The 22882-nt window shown below is 33.6% G+C and overlaps 1 protein-coding gene across 1 annotated transcript in view; it reads left to right on the forward strand.

Annotated features, from left to right (window-relative positions):
- Nucleotides 1–22882, forward strand: part of LOC136990695 (putative zinc finger protein 840) — a 56343-nt gene that overhangs the window by 24882 nt on the left and 8579 nt on the right. The window contains exon 3 of the mRNA XM_067289107.1: nucleotides 8176–8391. Within this exon, the coding sequence (XP_067145208.1) occupies nucleotides 8176–8391 (216 nt within the window). The remainder of the gene's footprint in view (nucleotides 1–8175; nucleotides 8392–22882) is intronic.

A 22882-nucleotide genomic window follows, 5' to 3' on the forward strand; every position in this document is an offset into this window, starting at 1 on the left:
CCGGGAGGTACCTCATGAGACTACCGGCATATCACCCTTCGAAATGCTGTATGGAAGGGCCCCAGTAGGGCCGCTAGCCATCTTAAAAAGGGTATGGACCGGATCGGTAACGCCTCCCGATAGTCTGAACAACAAAGCCGCGGCATACTTGCAGACCCTGGTGGAGCGTATTAAGGCGGTCAGGGAGATAGCGACCGAGCATACGGCCGTGAAACAAAATCAGTACGCGACAAATTATAATTTGAGGGCACGGCCCAAAGAATTTAGTATTGGGGACACGGTCCTGGTGAGGAAAACGTATCCTGATAACAAAACCGACGATCGGTGGGAAGGACCCGCCATAGTGGAGAGGCGAGAACGTGAGGGCAGCTACCGAATAAGACTAGAGGACGGTAGGACGAAGTGGGTCCACGTGGACCGACTCAGAAAATACCAAAGGCAAATTTGTGCCGTTGGAGTGGTATTTGATTCGGACGCGAGTTTCGGGGAAATAGTGGAGACACCGTCGACGCGGCAGCTGCACGACCGTGGACGAAAGAGCGGAGAGATTGGGGAGATTCCGGCACACCTCCCGGCATCGGCACAGACCGGCCTACGCAAGGTGCTAGAGGAATTCCACTCGGTATTCGGGAGTAAGCCGGGAAAAACAAACCTAGTAACGCACAGGATAACCCTTATCGAGGGATGGACTCCGAAACGGTTCGCCCCGTATCGGATTCCACAAGCTTTGCGAAATAAGGTGGATGAGACCATAGGGGAACTCTTAGACGCAAAGCTAATCCGGCCTAGCGTATCGGAATGCGCTCACCCAATAGTCTGTGTAGCCAAAAAGGGGGGTGGAATGCGCTTATGCGTGGATTATCGGCACCTGAACGCCGCCACGGTGCCTGATCGCTATCCGATGGTGCCCTCCGCCGAATTAGTATATCAGTTAGCTGAAGCCAGATACATAACATCGCTTGATCTCTGTAGAGGTTACTGGCAGGTGCGGTTGGAGGATGAATGTAAACACCTTACAGCGTTTGTTACGCACCGCGGTCAGTATGAGTGGGAAGTGATGCCGTTTGGTCTGAGAAACGCAGCCGCGACATTCCAAAGACTGATGGATTTGGTGTTGGCCCCTTTCAACGACTTCGCCGTGGCGTACATTGACGACGTGGCCATCTACTCGCGGAGTTGGGAAGAACACCTGACCCATCTCAAAGCAGTGTTAAGGGCATTAAGAGACGCCGGACTGACGGTCAATGCCAACAAATGTCAGTTCGCTAGACCGCGCCTTCTATATCTAGGACACATTGTCGGCTCCGGACGGCACGCGCCGGATCCGGAACGTGTTAAAGCAATAACCGCTCTAGCTCTGCCCAAGACAAAGGAGCAACTTAGGAGCTTCTTGGGTATATGCGGATATTATCGGGACTACATTTCGGATTTCGCGAAATTGACGAACCCTCTCACCAATCTGCTCGCTCGCCGAGCACCGAAAACAATCGAATGGAATCGGGAACTCGAGAGGTCATTTGAGGCAGTAAAGACGAAGCTCGGGCAAGCTCCGTTACTATACTCTCCGGACCCGGAAAGACCTTTCGTACTATTCACGGACGCATCGAATCACGCTATCGGCGTCTGTCTGGCGCAGTTCTCGCCAGAAGGGCAGGAAAAACCAATAGCCTTCGCTAGTCGGAAGTTAAAGGGGGCAGAGATCCGATGGGCTACCATCGAGAAAGAGGCCTATGCAATTATCTGGGGCCTCCACAAGTTTAATTACTGGATCTATGGGAGGCCGGTCACAGTGGTCACAGACCACAATCCTTTGAAATATCTGACGTTGTCCACGCCACAGAGTGCCAAACTTACACGGTGGGCACTCGCGTTACAAGGTTACGACATGCGAATCGAGTACCGGAAGGGGAAACTACACGGTAACGCGGACGCTCTCTCACGTTTGGAGTCGGACGGTGAAGGTCGCATCTCTGTGCGGGGAGGGGGTGAATCTCTTCCCGGATGTTCCGGAGAACGGGTCAGTCCGATCGGAACGGACCACCGCGATTTGTAAGGTTGTGCGGCAACGTGCAGGGTATCAAACAGGCTCAAGCGAGCACAGTTTGATCCTCGGCAGGGGAGGTGTCGGGGTGGAATTGTGTAAACACGATTCCCGCCCTTCCCTTATTGCGCCGATAACGATCATCGTTCCAAGAAGACGGTGGAGGGAGGGACTGACCACATGTGAACGGGAAAACACCGGGTGGTCGTCCGACACGTGGCCGACATGTGTGTACGAAAAGGAGAGAGGGACGCAGGTGGTGAAGGGAGTTCATCTGGTTACGTGATTCGGGACAGTTCGTCTCGTTACACCGTTCGGACAGGAGTTCGCCCACGATACGCCATCCGGACGATTGGGGAGAGAAGTTTCTAAGATCGTTTTGGACCCGAGCGGTGCCTTCAAGCAACGGAATATTCGCAAGGTGTCTTCCCGACGGACCTGTAACGGTGTTTTCCAACAGGACACACAGAACTTCATCGAGTATTATTGGCGCACCGGGTCGGTCGCCAATAGTGAACACATCGGACGTTTTGTGAACTTTACTGACGTTACTTTGAACTTTACTTCTATCTTTATTTTTGTTTCGGAAAGCGATATAATCGGTTTTCTAATGTTAAAGACATCATATAGCCTGCCAACATTATATAAACATATCTTTATTAGAAAGTTATCAATTTAAAAGAAAAAAATAAAAAACTATGCTAGTATGGTCGGTATAACCTGGTAATAAAGGGAGTAGCAACACAATGGTTAATTAACAGCGTTAATATCATCTAGCCAATAAATGAATAATAGAATTTCACTGCTTATGATAGAAACATTTTGATTGTAGAGATAAACGGGTGTGATTACGTTATGTAGATTATGCGTTGACAGATGATACTGAATGTGATTGGCTATATTCGAAAAAACGCATATTTGTTTAGATTTTGAACGTATTTTGATAAACGAATGTCAAAAATTAGGACTGAACTGCAGGAGTGCGATAAAGCCTTGTATACACTGCAGGATTACGATAAAGCCTTGTATACACTGCAGGAGTACGATAAAGCCTTGTCTGCAGGAGTACGATAAAGCCTTGTCTGCAGGAGTACGATAAATCCTTGTATAAACTGCAAAAGTACGACAAAGCCTTGTATACACTGTATATTTCTCATTAAAGCATAACAGCCGAGTGGGTAGACAATCCATACGGGCAGGACACGATAACGTCTTTACCTGGGTTTCTTGAAAGTTTAATTTGTAACGTCAGCACACGAAAAACTTTCCGATTTTCGAGGTTCATCAGCGTTAGGGATTTCGGATAATGGATTCTCAACGTGTAATTTTGTAGAGCAGACTTGATGTGTTAAATAAGAATTGCATAGAAATAACGATGCACATCTACTAACATTATATTCGGGAAGAATTAAATTTCGTAATTATTCCATACGCTTGTTATGAAACGAAAAGAACGCAATTCAAATGCTACTTTTATTTTCATTTTTGTCTTAATCTAAGAGAATAAAACAAAAATCCTTTTTCTAATTATTTTGAAAAATGGGTTTGTCACCTTTCCATCGAATTATCTGCACCGATTCGGTCGAAAATTCACACTAGACCAGGGGTCGCCAAAGTGGTCGATATAACATTATTAGTGGATAGTTGCGGTTAGAAGGTCGATTGGGTGTTCGATGGAAAAATGGTTATTAAAAATCACAAATATAACTATACATTTTATTATGTTTATTGAATATTATTTCAATAAATTTGCGTGTACTATACATTACTATCTATAAAATTTCGGGACTTTGAGTATATATCTGAACTGAGGGGACCGAGACGAGTTCAACGGTACCTTACTTTTGGGCCGGAGGCAAAAAATAAGAAAGTTATCATACTTTTTTCGGCGATCGCGCGATGATCGGGGGTCGCGTCGCTCTCTCCGCTAAGCTTATCGCGTGTTTAACAGGCAGTCCGGCAAGTCGGCCATATATACCTTCAACAGTGGCAGATGTTGATCCATGATCACACTGATCGTCTACAGTTCGAGTTAAGTCCTTTTTGCACATCAGCGCTAGTCAATCTCGGGGGCTGCGGCCCCTCAGTCTCTACCGCGTGTCTACTCCTCAGATTTTACCTCGAGATGGCAGCACTAGCCACTACGGTGCCGTCTGTTTGAAAGCATTAAAAATGTATGATAACTTACAAACTATGATAACTTTCTTAATTTTCGTCTCCAGTTCAAAAGTAAAATATCGTTGAACTCGTCTCGGGCCCCTCATTTCAGATATATACTCAAAGTCCCGAAATTTTATAGATATTAATCTATAGTATCTGCGCATTTACTGTATATAAATCTGTGAAAATTAATAAAATACAATTATAATTACACTTTCAAGTAATGTATAAAAACTATCGTATCAACGAGGTCATTATTGACAATAAATATTGATAGATTACTGTGAAATGATGATCAAAATTTCTATTTATTATCTGCATAAACATTTCGATTCATTTCAATACTTTCACAACTTCCGTTTATGTGTTCAACCGGTACAGTATTTTACTATAGACATTATAAAATATGTTCTGCAAATGCTTACGTAGGTTTGTATTCAACGTAATAGATGCTACATTATACAATACATTTGAAAAAACTTATTTTTCGTGTTTTTCGATGTTTTTTTTTCGACTACATTTTTATAAACTAATTTCATTGCTGTTTTTATTGATGAAACGAATAAACAATATTTTATTAAACAATGCAATATTAATAATAAGTTCTGACAATAATCGCGCAAAATTTGTCATCGTTTCAAACCAGAAATTGTCAAAATTCGAGTAAATATGGTAAGTTATATTGCTAAAAACTCTTTTATTTTTAAAAGACGTTTGTTTTGATTACCTGAAACCGTGTCGTGTTCTGTTTCTATTGTTTCTCATCTATACTAATATATAAAGAGATAACGAAGTTCGGTTGTAACAGGTAATCTTTGAAACTACTCATCCGATTTCAAAAATTCTTTCACCAATATTTAGAATGGACCTTCAGGGTGGACATAGGCTATATATTATTCCGTTAAACATTCATATAAATTAAAAGATAACATCTAGGATTAAGTCTTTTATGTCCAACAGATAGCGCTAACTCTGACGACCTAAGTTTGCTTTTCTGTGAGGATGAACTAAAGCAGATCATCTTCTATCTATCTATATAAATAAATAGAAACGTAATGTTTACCAGTTCCTACCGATTCCTGTGAAATTTTGATACAACGTTGCATTTGAATAAACACAAGTTTTTACATAATATACATGTCGAAATTCCCCACCCACCGGGGGAGATAGACGGGATTAAGGCTTACCATGAAGAACTCTGCTTCTATTATACTATTTTAGATGCGGTTTTTTGCGTTTTAATAGGGTATGTCAACAGAATATACATTAAAAAGGTATTTTTCGATATTCCCCCGCAGGGAGTGGGACAGGAATAAGACTTACCATGAAGAACTCGGCTTCTATTTATACTATTTTAGATGTGTTTTTTTTTGTTTTTGATTGCGTTTTAATACGGTTCGTCAAGAGAATGTACACTAAGAATGGATTTTTTTAAAATTCCCTCCACGAGGGAAGTTTTATACATTTATAATAGATACATTTTAAGCCACGACAACGCGTGGCCGGGTCTGCTAGTACACAATACAGTGCAACTTAACGATCACTTAGCTTTCTTTCATTTTTATTCTTGTTGATACGCTTATACATCTCGCGTTTCGGGCCTAATATGAATTTCCTCAGTCAACTTTATATCACGGATTCTGCAAACTAAACGAGGTTTCACGTATACGCAACACGTATGTAACCTACATGCATACTCTGGCAAGTCTTGAATAATCCATATTTTTGTCTTTCACGGTTAAATCATGAAAAGGGGAGTATTTTATTTTATGTATTGTACTAAAAAAAGGATTAAAATAAAAAGACTTGAAATAGTGAAAAATCCGAAACTCAGAGTTGCCAATAAACCCCAAAAAGTTATGTTCTCAGAATTAAAAAAGCGAATTACTACGTTACAAAAATTGAAAGAGCTAGATAATAAACAAAAATGGTTCCTACTCAACGAGGAGAATGAACGTACACCTAAAATAAACAGGTGAATAAATAATATAAGTGAAATATTACAATTTAAAATCGAAACAGAAGACAATATTAAGGATAAGTTAAGTTATCTAGACATTACAATAAAACGGAAAAAAACTGAACTTGAGTTCGAGATTATAGGAAACCATGTGCAATAAATACAACTATAAAGTTTAATTTTAACATACTTTTATGTATAAAGAAGAATACCTTTAACATAAAATACAACAAAATTAAAAATAGAACCAGTACATTAATTAATACACAAAACAGTATATCGGATCTCAAAAAGAAGTTTCTGTTAGACGGATATCCAAAACGACTAATTAACACAAGGAAAGAGAAAATTGACAATCAAAAGATTACTGTAGGTAAAAAGAAAATTTAAAAGTCAAATATGTAATTTTATATATATTAGAGGATTATATATATGCAAGAAATTAATATAAATAGACAACACAGAAAAGTTATCGCCAGAATGAAAGCTAGACTATCCACAAAAGAAAGAAAACAACCAATAAAAGAAATAAGGAATATAGTTTACCAAATTCCGTGTACATGCAGTACTAATAAAGTTTATATAGGAGAAACGAAAAAAAAAACAGATGAGAACAAGACTTAAAAAACACGTAGCGGACTTAACTCAGCATTTCATGATCATTGTACAACAAACAATTGTAACATCGACCAAAATAATATATAAATTTTATATAAAGAGCCAGAAACATTACTGAAAGTTTACAGAAAGTGTTGAAAATTTCAAAAACCGAAATATTATAAATAAATATCCAAGTGTAAAAATAAACGAAAATTGGTTAAAAATATTATGAAATAAAGAAATACAAGCTCATAACATGATGTATAATATATATACTATTATACTCCTCCTTTTTATGATTTAACCGTGAAAGACAAAAAATGGATTATTCAAGACATGCTAGAGTATGCATGTAGGTTATATACGTGTTGCGTATACCTGAAACCTCGTTCAGTTTGCAGAATCCGTGATATGAAGTTGACTGAGGAGAGGCGTATTAGGCTCGAAACGTGAGATGTATAAGCGTATAAACTAGAATAAAGAATATAGATAAAGATGAAAGCAAGCCAAGTGATCGTTAAGTTGCTCTGTATTGTGTATGAAAAACAAAACACGTTTCGTATTTATAAAAAAACATACTTTCAACGATGGAAAACAGAAAATCTAACAAAAATTGCTACACACCAAAAAATTTCTATCGATTTTGTTTTTCTAAAATGAATAATATAAATATATGTAATTATATTTGTGTAGTTTATTTAATAGGAGTCCACTTCAAGTGATAGAAACTCGAGCATCGAATGCATAATTTGCAAAAATCAATTTATAAACGAAGAACAATTCGACGAACATCTAAAAGAATTTCCCAACTGCAAAATATTGACTTGCGAAGTGTGTCGAAAACAGTTTACTTCGGTCTACAATTTGAAAACTCACAAGTTATTACATACAAATGAAAAGAAATTTAAATGTGACGAATGCGGCTATTCTACCACACGAGGATCAAATTTAAAAAGACACAAAAATACACATTCAAGAGAACAAATTTATAAATGTAGCCATTGTGGTTATTCTACTTTATGGGAAGACTCTTTGAACAGGCATATGTTAAAACATTTTGAAGAATTGCATTCTACTGAAAAAGTACGTATTTAGAAAATTTTTTCTAAGAAAATTTAAACTAGAATAGTGGAATCAAATAATACGTAAAATGATAATTCGAAATTTCTAATTACTATTATTTTATTATAACAATTTACTTTCGCAAGTGTTCAGATTACTCTTGTTTGTCCGACATTTTTATTGTTTTTCATTTAATTTAAAAACAACCATTAAAATTACATTAACTAAACACTAATTTTTCTACTAATGTGTGTATAAATGAATGCACACTAATTATATTTTTATATGTTATAAAAATGTTTTTTAATTTATGTGAAATTAGTACAGTTTTTAAAATAATTTTTTAAATTAGCTACCACCGAGATATCAGAATTTGGAAAAGTATCGATGCAAATTTTGCCCGACAATTTGTGCAACTCCATCTGATTTAAAACTTCACGAGAGAAGTCATACGGGGGAAAAACCATTCCAGTGTGATTATTGCTTTAAAAGATTTAAACGACGAGATCATTTAAATAATCACAAGCAGAGGTTTCATTCAACACAAGAAAAACAATCTTCGTCTCAGGTAAATAAAAGTATATCTAAAGAAGTATATCATATTTTAATCATTTGATAAATAATAGTTTATGAATATGTTATGATTTATGACAGTAACACATACAAGTGTTTACGTTTAGAAACTTCTCTAATTGTACATATGTTTATAACGAAACAATCTTTTTCAAATATAATCTATTACATTGGTTCTCAAACTTTTCCGATCCACCACCGCCCCTTCGTTCCATAAAGTTATATCCAACGCCCCCTAACCCATCAGTGACCTTAACTTTTGCCTTTGGTCACCGTTCAGTACCGTGACTCCAGCGCCCTTCTAAATTTACTCACCGCCCACAAGGGGGCGGTATCGCCCACTTTGAGAACCCCTGTTCTATTATAATAACATTGTGCTTGACACGAATATACACTTTTACAATACAACTGATTTGTCATATTTCTGTTTATTTTTAATACTTAGGCAAGGTCCAAATAGCTATTTAACTACAGTAGAACCTCGCGTGATGAGCACCTCGCACGACCTCGCAATAACGAGCAAAACAAATTGTAAAAATTTGCCTCGCTCAACGAGCGATTTTTCGCAAAACGCGTGATGAGGAGAGGAAGAATTCTCGAATTGTGCGCATGAGGCATGCTCCATCAGACTGTGCACTCGTTTCGCTAGCATATTAGTGTCGTTTGTGACCACATGCTTTTCCAAGTTTGTGTTCACACATATTATAAACATCAACAACCGTAGCCCGTTATATAATAAACACGCCTAACGATATGCCAAATTCTTGGGTCATTAAATTTTATGACCGATTCCAAATTAAATTTTAGAAATGCCGAATTAAAAATTAACTATTTATAATAATTTCATTTAATACGAGATAGAAACAACTGCCTATCTATAGACAAATGAATTAATTTTTAATATTTAATTATAGCCTTTACATAACCCAAGAATTTAGCATTTTGTTTTCGAGTGTTTAACAAACATATTAGCTGTGATTTTTTTATTATTTTTGTTTCTGCAAATTTAATTCTCGTTCCAGGATGCTTCATTCTGCTCTACAAGAAAAGATGACGATGATTCACGCTCCTTAACAGTGTATATTCTACAATTTTTCTTAATAAACATTATACATGAAACATTTCAGCATTTTTTCAGCGTGAAACGTATTATCGTATTTTCCATTAATTTCTATGAAAAAATTGTTTCGCTTAACGAGTGTTTCACATTACCTGTAAGACTCTGGAACAAATTATGCTCATTAAGCGAGGTTACACTGTATTTTATATTAAATAATTTCTATCGGGTGATTGCAATTTCTCTTCTTTAGTTACACGGAGATTACACTTATTCCAAAAATATTCATTTTCGCTAATCACCTGAATAAACCTAGTCACGTAAGGCGAGTTTGTGTATCATTGTGTGCTGAAATTCTGCTATTAAGATTCAATTTAATATAGAAAGCATCACAAAAAAGTGTACGCAAATTTGAATAATTAACTTTTATTTCAATTGTTTAGCAAATTAGAAAAGAAGCGAGGACTTTTGAAATCTCTAAACAGACTCATGAGCACCCTTCTGACATGTCGACTGCAGAATCAATGCAAGAAGAGCCTCTTAACAGGAACGAAAAAGACATAATTTCGCAATCTTCTGAAACATTATGGCAATGTCCTCAATGTCGCTTCACTGTAAATTCCAAAAAAGAATGGTGTCTACATAAACAGACACATATTGATGAAGCTCCATCTACATCGATGGTATTTATTTATTGTATTCTGTTTAAAATTCACTGTTACTTGAAAATATTTAGTTTAACGTTTCCAAATATAAATTTTTAATTATGTTGGATATTACAGTATTTTATTCAGGAATTACCGTAACATTTAGTTCTGTATTCATAATTGTTTAAAATCGAAGAGAAAAGTTAATTTTGTTTAAATACACATTTGAAAGACGAAATTTAAATTTATTGTTCGTATAATAGAATTTTTCACAATTTTTAGAAAAATCTTCGAAGATGGTAAATTGCTATTGTTATTGTAAACATGTGAAGGTTATATTAATGAACGGCAAAATTAATTTTATTTGCTTTGAACATTGATTGACATATTTATTCCTAAGTATAAAATTAATAATTTATTAAAGGATATTCATCATTGCAGGAAACGGAAGAAACAGATGCAGAAGTGTTGAGAGCAGCCGAAATTCTTGTCGACATTAGCAGGAAAAGATTAGAGATTATAAAAGATGAAAAGAAATGTCCTGATTTCGATACACCGCCAAATTCACAATAACCTGCATATATTCGATATTGATTGTTATATAATTCATTTTTTTTCAAAATTGCAAGATGAGATTTTCCAACTAGAATATTTTTATGCGAAATTCATACGATTGTCTTCTAAATTCTAATCTTTGAAAAATTAAATTTTTTAATGTCTGCAATATTTTGACAAAAGTTTTTTGTGAGTGAAGACAATTTATTAAAATTTAAATTTCATCTTTCTTGGAAATTTATTTAACATTAAAATACTTTTGCTTATTAAAGAATATTTTCAATCGTGATAATTTCTTTGAGTTTAATCGTAATAATTTGCATATTATCTTATTAATCGTGCTAGATGATGCATTGTATAATATTCTTATGTCATTAAAACGTTAATATACGTGAATTTGCTGAATGTATTATTTCTGTTTAATCTTTAATTTGTTTTGTGATTTGTGTTTTACTACGGAAAAGGATACAGGTGTAAAAGTAAACATCGATAATAAGTTTTTTTTAAAGTTCATCTTGTTTTCACATCTAGAAGAAAAAAACGTATAAAGGTGTTATGATGCTAGCGTTGAAAAATGTAAACAAGAATGAAATTTTACAATTTTACCGCTTAATGTTCGTAACGTTCCCACAAGAAACAGATCCAAAAGTGTTGAGGGCAGCCGAAATTATTGTTAACGTGAAAAACAAAAATTGGAGATAATAAAGAAAAAAAAAAAGAATCTTCTGATCCCCATTCTTTTATTCAGTTTTTTTTTTTCAAAAGTCCTGTGAATTAATAAAGTAGCGGTACACGAGATAAGTTTAAATTAAGATAAGGACACAAAGGCATATTAACTAAAGCTTACCTACAGTGTTTGAAAGCGTGATCAGCTTCCAGTTATTGATGTCGTTATATTCGCCTTTCTTGAAGAGCAGCACAGTGTGGGTTCTTGCCATGAAGCAGGGGTATGTTCAATGTTCTGACAGGCGTTACAGTTTATAATGCTAAATATTTTATACATAATAAAAAATATAATGTTATATTCAACGGTTCGTTTGTGTAATCCTTACAAAGATTTATTAACATATATATATATAATACAGTGGTGCCTCGTATAACGTACGCCTCGAGCAACGGACTAGCTGCGAACAACGGACTTTCCGGCATAATTGGTGACTGCTCCATGGGCGCGTTCTTTAATAGCGGTCGCTGTGCGTCTCCGCTACTACGGGAATGCGCTGCTGTTTGTAGGCATTTAGGAACGACAGTGAAAGAAAGAAAGATGGCAGCGCCCGCTTTATTGATAGTATCATGATAGGATCGAATCTATAATTCTAAAATATGAGCTTTTAAAGGCAAAAGAAGGGTCCCAATTGTAAAATTTAACCATAAAATGGATTATTTGTTGAAAGAGCGTTCAAAAAGAGACTCGAAAAGAAAACGCGATTTTGATCGCAATTTCTGACTTGCGTCTTCTTACCCACGAGTACCAATAAATTTATAATTTAACCATTTTGTTGTGATTATGGCCTAGTGTTTATATCGAAAATATTTTTCAGTTATATTTGTATTCACAGTAACAAATTATGTCAAATTCAGGCTTCATATAATAATATATCATACGAATAGTAATGGCACTTAAAATATTTACAAGATTAATTGAAGTTTCCGAACTTTGTCTGAGGAAAGTGATGAAGGCGAGCTTATCGGCATTTGTATAATGAACTGAATTTAAGTAAATTAGTTGACTTTGTGTGTTTCGATCTAGTTTTTTCGTAATATTACGATATACGAAGTTTTGATTTTGTAAATTTATTATACAAAAAATAAAGTTTTATGTTATTCTCCTACTTAAAGATGTATTTTTAATGTTTCTGAACTAAATAATACTTATTAAATTGAAATCCAAGCTACACAAACTACTTCGAATAGTAGAGAAGACCGTTTAACTATAAATTACTACGTCTTACTACGGTTTACTCTAATGTTGATTTCACAAAAAGTAGGTCAGACAAGGAGCGTTAAACTGATGATGTAAATTGATTGCTTTTTATGGTTGTATCAGAGCTATCGCGATAGCGTCATTTACAGAAGTCACAGCTACTTTTTTCTGACTCGAGCCAATTAGGAATATTAATTTTTTTAACCAATCAAATGACGGCGGGAGGTTTAAATTCGATTTATGTCGATAGATGGCCGTCTAAAATTTCATATTTATTTTAATTTTCTTCTTTTATTGTAATTTCTCGAGAACTAAAGGATATTCCAAAACAAAGTTGGAGAACCCAACTACTCGTGAAAATTCTACGACTTCACGAAATGGTCCAGGTACTTTATATGAATTTTTTGCGGATATATATGTCGCTCACTGCTGCCATACGATCGCCCTTGACGTATATATACGTTGCTCACGTCTGAGTAATTAATTTTTTAAATTATATATATTCGATAATTTTTACTTTCCCAACTGTCATATATAAGAGAGGAAAAGACCAGCGATCGCTCAAAAACTGACTTTTCCAAAGGTTTACATTTTTCAACTAGGGAACTTCGTGAAATGTCGAGATTCGGTTTTTATTTCCTGGATGTACGGATTTCACATTCTCTGTGTGTGTGGCACGATTTTGTTTACCCTATTTGAAACTTAATAACTTTAGTGGTTCCTGAATCAGAGTCGTTTGGTTTAACACAAGATTTATTAAGCTTCAACGTAATTGAACTAAATCGTGCCCCCGTATACATTCCAACATTCGTGCATACGGAAAAAAATCTTAAAAATTTTTGCACTTCTCGACGTTTCAAGGGGTCCTGAGTCCAAAAGCGTAAAACTCTTAGATGGATCATTACTTTCTGTCTGTTATATATAAGAATAAGTCATATTTTGATAGATCGTAATAGGCTTATACAGTATAACAGCCAGAAAAGTATTTAAACATAACAAGTTGGAAAAATAAAAAGAGTTGGAGTGAGAACAATTTTAACGACTCTGACCCCAACAAATACACCAAAACTGTACGAATACAACTTCAACTTCACAGCCATGGTTAAAATACTAAAACTTTTAACATAACACCTGTGTATAATATAAAACCATATAGCTTTGCTTTTATCCTTGAATCGTGAAATCTTTATATTTTTACGATTTTTTCGGTTTTTACATTCAAATTTTTAAAATTTAAATAAATTATTTTTGTTTAAATGATTCCTTTTTACTTTATGCTCACAATTAAAACATTTATTTTCTTATCGGATACCAATATACGAAAAACAGTGCAGAATGCTGAACAACACAGTGAGCTAATGAGCTTAATTATAATTTTATTAATCTCTGTTCCAGTTAACGTGAAAGCACAATTTCTTTAAATTAGTACAGTATATTCATTCCCACCATACAAAAAGAAATAGTGCTATTCCCTCGACATTTTCTGAAGAGTTGGCTTTCGAAGAGTTATCGGTTACGTTATCAAACTGGTGGTTTTCTGGTGGACTAATTGATATAAACAAAGGTAAAAAGTTGTAAACCACGTGGTTTACTGTAGGAAAGGCTTCTCTAAACGTTTTAATTACTGGATCGGCGCATATTTTACACACATCATGAAAAATATACACAAAACATGTCTTCTGCATCATTTTGGGTTTGAAACGCTTTATCCTTTCGAATTTTTCCTTTACAGTCTTATAGTCAAGTTCGCCTATTTTAATGTAAAGGGAGAGAGCATTTACTCTCTTTCCATAAAATATCGTAAATCTGTCTACGCCCTTTTCGATTGTGTAAAAAGTGGTCGAGTTAGCTTTATTTCTGTTTAAAAACACTGTAAAATCAACGTAAACAATAGCACATTTAGTTTCTTCTGCCGATGTTTTTTTTGCGGCACATATACTGCAATATCTTCTGCTTATCTGGTTCCAATTGGATTATGTCTATAACTTGAAATATTTTTCTTGGAAAATCGAAAACATTAAAACCGGGAACGTTCGGAAATAATGCAAATTGTATTTCGATTCTTTCTTCGGTCGAAGAAGTATTTAGATTTTTGCAGCATAGAGGTAACTTAGGAGGCGGTTCTTGGTATGAAATTAAACAGTAAATAGATATTATTATATCGCTGAATAAACTGGATTTATTAGAAATTATTAATAACCTAATTACCAGATTTAGGTGTATCGAAGAAATTCCAATGATGATTAGAAAAATAGAAGTCTTCATCATTGATAATGGGACACTTCCACGTAGGTAAAGGTTCGTCTGAAAGCAGGAACCAATTATACTGGAAATTATTGTCGAAACCAGTATAAGGTTGTAGTTGTTCAGATTCGAAGTAAAAGTTTTTGAATAACTTGGGAGGAATTTTCTGTTCAAATAAATCAGAATAATTAGAAATTATGTAAAATGAATTTACATAATGAAGTAGTTACTATATTTGAATCTAAACGAGTTTTTGTCGTTTTTATCTTCAACGACGATTGCAAAAAGAACAATAAATTCTTATAATTGTATAATTTATCTTGATTCGCTATTGCTAAAACAGCCGAGAAAGCAAAAGTTAAAAAGTTGTTATGACTGTTTCTTCTTCACTTTCCTTTGATTTTCTTAATATGAAATCAATTTGGAACGTTGTCGAAACAATACTATAATTGCGGCATATAATCAAATAAATACTTGAAAAATAATTACCCTTGTGACCATTGTTACTTTATTCGACATGATTCTTTCAACCATATCTTTCCATTGTCTACACACTTGTCTGCACACGTCCAAATACCAGGTTTTAGTGTGCGTTCTCGTGACGTACCTCTAACCGTGTACTAAATTTCAACTTTCGACTCCTAACCGTTTGGCTCTGCGCTGATTATTACTACTACTATTATTATTATTATCAACTTTTCTCGATTATATATATAGATGCATCATCGGGCACGGTGAATAAGATAATACGCAAATTATTAAAATTAAACTGAAAAAAATTATCACGATTGAAAAAATTCTTTATTAAGTAAAAGCAGGGTTGGCATGATTTTAGAAAAATGTTTTGAAATATTTAAAACGCGGGTTTTTTTTGAAAATAAAACACTGAAATATAGTAAAATAGAAAAAAAACTAGAAAAACTTCAGTTTAAAACTCAAGAATGTACAGAACGTTATATTTAATATAAAATACAGCATTTTTAAATGTTTCTTTACGAAATGGCACTTTTAAATTTTGCATGTACAAAACCAAAACAGGATTGACAGCAATGGCTTCTTTAGCTTGAAGAATTTCTCATTTTCTGAAATATAGAACGCTCAGTAGTGTTTGTTTAGCTGCTTGAAAACTTTAACAAGCTTTGCTGCCTTTTCTTGTCTAAGTCGATTTCTAAGTTTTGAATGAACAAGTCCATAGGTAGAGAAAATTTTCTCAATTTTTGCTGAAGAAGCCACTGCTGTGTGCAGCTGCGTAACTAATTTTAAAAGTGGTTTATCAATTCTGTCATGTAGTGACTGCCACCATGTAAGAGGAGTGATATTAGTTAGCACAGACTCTGCAATCGTGTTGAAGAAATGGGCTAGTTTTTGCCAAGTATTTTAAAACTGAAGGCATAGCATCTGGGTAGTAAGCGTGGCACACAGTTAGTGCAGCATCCTTAATATTGTCTGTGAGCTTTGCACCCAAGTATCTTGGGTCCAGAAGATTTGCTAAAAAGTGATAGTCTGTGATAGCCATATCAAATGTATCTTTGGCTGCTTGCGTGACTCCAGTGATCCCAAGTTGTTGCAAGTCATTTTGAACACTATAATTACTTTTGCGGCAAAAGTAATTAATTAAATTTTCGTAAATCATAGATAAAGATGTATATGTACTAGCCCATACATTTTTGGAAAAGGACCGTTCTTTTCGTAACGCTATGTAAACTGCCAGAGAGGGCAAAACTATGTAACTCGGGCAAAGAACTTAAGAATATCTATATAGGTACAGTACAAATTGAGTTATGACCAAGGTAAAACTTTATAGCAAGCTACCCTGTTTCCCCGAAAATAAGACTTTGTCTTATATTAATTTTCGCTCTCAAAGATGCGCTAGGTCTTATTTTCAGGGAATGTCTTATTTTTCAATTGAAAAGAATTTTCATTTTTTGTTGAACGAAAAATTGAATATTTATTATACACTGTATAGTAGTTTTCATCATAAACCACCATAACCATACAAACTGTGAATCCTATAAAAAATTTCTTTAATTAATGTTAATAATTTGAAGACATAATCCTTCCCAAATTTTCAAACAAAGAATTTCTTGTTACTATTATTATTTCCATGTACAACAATCTATGGTACATTTACCGATCTTGATATTTATCAACACAAAGTAAGATTTATTCAATGGCAGTCATGTCATCATCTTCTGGAACATCATCTTAGTAATGCTTCCAAAAAAAACTTTGCTAGGTCTTACTTTCGGGGAGGCCTTATATTTAGCAATTCAGCAAACCTCTGCTAGGTCTTATTTTCAGAAAATGTTCTTATTTTCGGGGAAACACGGTATAGAAAAACTAAAACTTATAATGGTTCAAAATACTCACCCAGCTGTTGCAATTCCTGTATATCATCCTGTAGGTGGTTATCTTCAATATGTTTTTTCAATACGAGCGACTAATCCAGCCATTTCTTTCCTACGTATTTTGCATTGCACCCTGCATGCCGGTTTTCCTGAATTTCCAGAAATTAGTTTGTACTGTTTCCAGATATTATCAAGCCTTCTTCCTGCACTCATTTTTTACTTAACAAGTAACAACGATAATGATAATGTCTTTTACCATCCAAGTAATATTACAATACATTGGCTGTATTGCTAACAGTATTAACTGGCATTTGCTGTCAGGAAATTTCCTCTTAGTGATAAAAGTCGGCATGTCACGTGCATTTATGACCCATGACAGTGAGAAAAATTTTTTCATTCCGACGTTCATGTTTATCTCACAAGTCAAAAAACGTCTATTTACTAAATTTATGTAATAAAACAATTTTAAAATTTAAAACATTGTTTAAAAACAGTATTTTATAACTTAATATAAAAGTGTTTAATAAAAAAACAAAGGTTTGTAAATAAAACATGTATTATTGTTTTATTTTTAAAAAACCATAAATTTGCTAACCCTGAGTATTTTAATGTTGAATAAATTTCAAATATAAACGAAATTTATATTTTAATAAATTCTCTTCAATCACGAAAAATTTTTGTCAAGATATTGCAGACATTAAAATCTTTAATTCTTCAAAAATTAGAATTTAGAAGCCAATCGTATGAATTTCGCATGAAAGTGTTTCGGTTTAAAAATCCCTTCTTGCAATTTTGAAGAAAAATATCAATTAGATAACAATCAGTATTTAATATTCGCAGGTTATTGTGAACTTGGCGGTGGATCGGGATCAGGACATTTCTTTTCATCTTTTATCATCTCCAATCTTTTCTTTCTAATGTCCACGAGAATTTCGGCTGCTGTCAACACTTCTGCATCTGTTTCTTCCGGTTCCTGCAATGACGAATATTCTTTAATAAATTAGCAATTTTACACTTAGGAATAAATATTTCAGTCAGACAAATATTAATGTTGAAAGTAAATGCAAATTAATTTTATCGTTCAATAGAACCTGGACATGTTTTCAGTAATAAAACCAGTTTTTAGTTATTTGTGCATCTTTGTTAATAAATCCTCTTCTTATCGTATAATATTCATATTTTCCCTTTGTATAATAACTGTATAGCAATTTATCATCTTCAAAGATTTTTCATAAAATTGTGAAAAATTCGATTATACGAACAATAAATTTACTTTCCTCTTTCAAATGTGTATTTATATAAAATTTATTTTTAACGAAGATCTATGATTTTAAATAATTATGAATACAGAACTAAATGTTACGTTAATTCCTCAATAAAATACTGTAATATCCAACATAATTTAAAATTTATATTTTCAAACGTTAAGCTGAATATTTTCAAGCAACAGTGAATTTTAAACAGAATACAATAAATAAATACCATCGATGTAGATGGGGCTCCATCAATATGTGTCTGTTTATGTAGACAGCATTCTTCCTTGAAGTTTGCAGGGAAGCGACATCGAGGACATTGCCATAATGGTTCAGAAGATTGCGAAGTTATGTCTTTTTCGTTCCTGTTAAGATTCTTTTCTTGCATTGATTCTGAAGCGGACATGTCAGAAGAAGGACGCTTATGAGTCTGTTCAGATATTTCAAAAGTCATTGACATAGCTTCTTTTCCAATTTGCTAAACAATTCAAAAATATTGTTAATTATGCAATTTCGTGTACACCTTAATGTGTTGCTTTTTATATTAAATTGAATATTAATAACAGAATTCCACCATAACAATGATACACAGGCTCTTATAACGTGATTAGGTTTATTTAGATGATTAGCAAAAATAAAAAAAAAAAAAAAGTAAATATTTTTGGAATAAATGCAATATCCGGGTAATCAGAAAAAAAATTGCAGTCACCCGATTGAAATTATTTAATGAAATATGGTTAATTAATTCATATTGTGCAACTCCTTTTAAAGTTGTTTAATGATTGTTTATATAATTCATATTTTTCATTGTATTGGAAAGTGGCAGAAGTTAATCTTATTCCGAAAGGTTCAACTAGCACAGAAATCCAAAAACGGTTCAAACCAATAGGTCGAACCTCGGTTGGGAGTAAAGTTTTTGAAAGGATTCTCTTCAACAGGCTCAACAACGTTATTATAATAAAAAATAGTTGAAGAAATTGTTACGAAATAAATGCATCTGCAATTAGAGAACTTTCTACACGTAGACCGTTGTATATGTTACTGTCGTAAATCATGACATGTTCATAAACTATTATTTATCAAATGATTAAAATATGATATACTTCTTTAGATATACTTTTATTTACCTGAGACAAAGATTGTTTTTCTTGTGTTAAATGAAACCTTCGCTTGTGTTGACTTAAATTATCTTGTCGTTTAAATCTTTTAAAGCAATAATCACACTGGAAAGGTTTTACCCTCGTATGAGTTTTTCATGAAGTTTTAAAGCAGATGGATTTGAACAAAATTTCGGGCAAAATTTGCATCGATATCTTTCCGGATTCTGATATCTTGGTGGAAGCTAACAGAAGAAATTATTTTAAAGACTCTAATAAATTCACATAAAATAATAAAGCTTTATATAACATATAAAAATATAATTGATATGCAATTATTAATACAAAAATTAGTAGAAAAATCAATTTTTAAGAAATAGAATTTTCTAAATGGTTGTTCCTAAATTAAAGGAAAAACAATAAAAATGTCTGACAAACAAGAATAATCTGAACACTTGCAAAAGTAAATTGTTATAATAATATGATATTAATTAAAAAATTTGGATAGTTATTTTAACAGTTATTTATTTCTGCGATTCTAGATATAAATTACCTCGAAAAAATTTTCTTAAATACTTACTTTTTTAGTGAAATTCGATTCTTTCGAATGTGTTTTCAAAACGTGATTGTATAAATTGTCTTTCCATACAGTTGAATATTCACAACAGCTACATTTAAAAAGTTCTTTTTTTGAGTGTTTATTCTTGTGTCTCTTCAAATGTGTTCTATATCTGGTAGAATAATGACATTCGTCGCATTTAAATTTTTTTTCATTTGAATGTATTAACTTGTGAGTGTTCAAATTGGAGATCCATTTAAACTGTTTCCGACACACGTCACAAGTCAACTTTTCGCATTTCGAATTCTCCTTCAGATGTTCATCGAACTGCACTTCGGTTGAAAACTCATTTTTGCAAACCTTGCATTTAATGGTGCCGTTTTTGTCACTTGAGGTGACGTCCTTATAAAACAAATACATCAATATAATTACACATATTCATATTTTTATGTCAGAGAATCCAGATCGATAGAAATTGTTTAGGTTTAAGAATTGTTGTAAAATTTTGTATTCTTAATGAGTCGAAGAAACAATTAAAGAATACGAAAGTTCTTTTCAAGTTCAAAGAATTTCACTTACCATTTGCTTGAATAGTGACAATTTCTCGTTTGAGACAAACGACAAATTTTGTGATTATTGTTAAAATGTAATTATTAAAATTGCATTGTTTCATCAAATAATGAAAAAAGTAAAATATTTTTGATGAAATCGAGTCTAAAGTAACCAAATTATTAAGGTTCGTTAAAATAACCAATAAAAGAAATATAAAGAAAAATAAAAAAGAATGTTGTATCAAATGTATTGTAAGATGAAACATTATTGTGTGTTAAATATATGTCTACGTACGCATTTTTGGACCATGACTCACAAGATCAATGATAAAATATTTTACTTGTTGAACATATATAGACAGAAGTGCAAAAACAAACGTTCTAAAATTATTACGGATTCGAAAAAAAATCTAATTTACGACAAACTGCAAGAATCAGACTACTGTATGATTACTAGGTCCAATTGGTTTGGTAGAAAATTGTTCATATAAAAACAAATTTGGATTCAATAAAAAAGACCCACTTATAAGAATCAGTTAACCAAGTCTCTGTGACACTAACTACCGTATATCGTAATTTTGCAAAAAACACATAAACGATCATTTACTGTCAATTCCAGCGTTTCTTTATTGTTCTAAACAATATCTCAATACTAAAGTTTCATCCTTTTCGTTAACATTTATTCCAGTTGAAATATTAGAATAAAATTTTAAATATAAAAATGCTAATTACATTTAAAGGCTAATTACAACTCTTGTACCATTTATAGAATAGAATAGAGTTAAATGACTACAGAGGAATACAGTTAAATTAAAAAACTTGCCATATATTTAAAGACTCAATGTTAGTAAATATTAAATGCATCGTTGACTAGTTAAGCACTTCTAAACCTGTGTATGTTTTAAAAGCCTCTTTTGCAGAGGTACGCGTAGTTTGCATAAGAAAAATCCAAACTTCTCCAAATTAACGTCTCCAAGTTTAAACTGTTTTAAAATATTATTTCTGAAATGTATTGTTTAAATGAATCTAGATATTCCAAACCGTTATATCTGTTTTTCTTACCGTCATTTCCGACGGACTACAGCTTAAAAATATATTTACGATTAAATTTTAATACACGTGTATTAGCGATGTATCGAATAAAGTATATCCTGTATTAGGGAAAGCGATTAAGATGGAAAAGTTGAACATAAACGTACTCAGCAAAAAACAAAAACTCCAATAACCACCACCTTATAAGTTGCTGAGGGAATTTTTAATTAAGAAAACAAACGTTTTCGATCTATTCCATAGATCATCTTCAGGTTTAAACTGACGAACAAAAATAATTCCAAAGAATGGAACACAAAATATTTAAATTCAAAAAACCCGACAACGGAGCAACTAATTAAAATTAGAATTAAAGCGCAAAAAATACCCAAATGTAAATTAACAAACACATAACAATATTAAAGTTATTAGTACACGCTAAAAATCATTTAACAGATAATAAAATATTAAGGTTCGCCAAATACGAAACACATCGCAAATCATGAGCCATTTGTAAGTCTCTTAATTGCAAATTTCTAAGCTGACGGTAATCCCTCAGCGTCCCTGGCGTTAATGCATCTATTCTCGAGTCTACTCTTGTAAATTTCTATTTTTTCCGCCGTCTTTGCTAAAGTTGGAGAATATATTTGTTTGACGATTTCCGCCTCTTCCCATCCAACGACGGATCCTTCGGCCTGGGCCATCTGGGCCAGAACAGTTGCGTTAGAACTTTTCCTTACATCATATTTATGCTCTTTGATTCTTACACCTAGGTTCCTTGTTGTAACCCCTATATACTCGTGTTTTAGTCCTAATTGCTGATTTTCATAAGGGATCCTATAGACCCCAGCTCTATCCTCTTTCTTAATCTTTCCTTTATCAGTTCTCAGAATTTTGTAGAGGTTCGGGGCTCGTTTGAAGATCAATGTTGATTTTTTAATGTCCGCTATCTCCTTCATAATGCCCCGTACATTTTTGTTGAAAGTAAACTTGGTATATCCACTAGGTCTTTGTTTAGAGGTTCTTGTGTCACTCTTTTCAAACTTCCTCACGATACCATTAATTACGCTTCTTCTGTAGCCCAAGCTCTCTGCTATTCGCATGATCCTGTCGATCTCGTTAACCCTGTCCATAACGTTATCGCAATAAGTAAAAGCACTCCTGACTATGGTGCGAAAGGCTGCCATTTATAACGAAATGGATCATTTGACTGTGGCGGGAT

This window comes from Centruroides vittatus, unplaced genomic scaffold (assembly GCF_030686945.1).
Source record: "Centruroides vittatus isolate TY-2023 unplaced genomic scaffold, ASM3068694v2 contig_1332, whole genome shotgun sequence".
Classification (NCBI taxonomy): Eukaryota; Metazoa; Arthropoda; class Arachnida; order Scorpiones; family Buthidae; genus Centruroides; species Centruroides vittatus.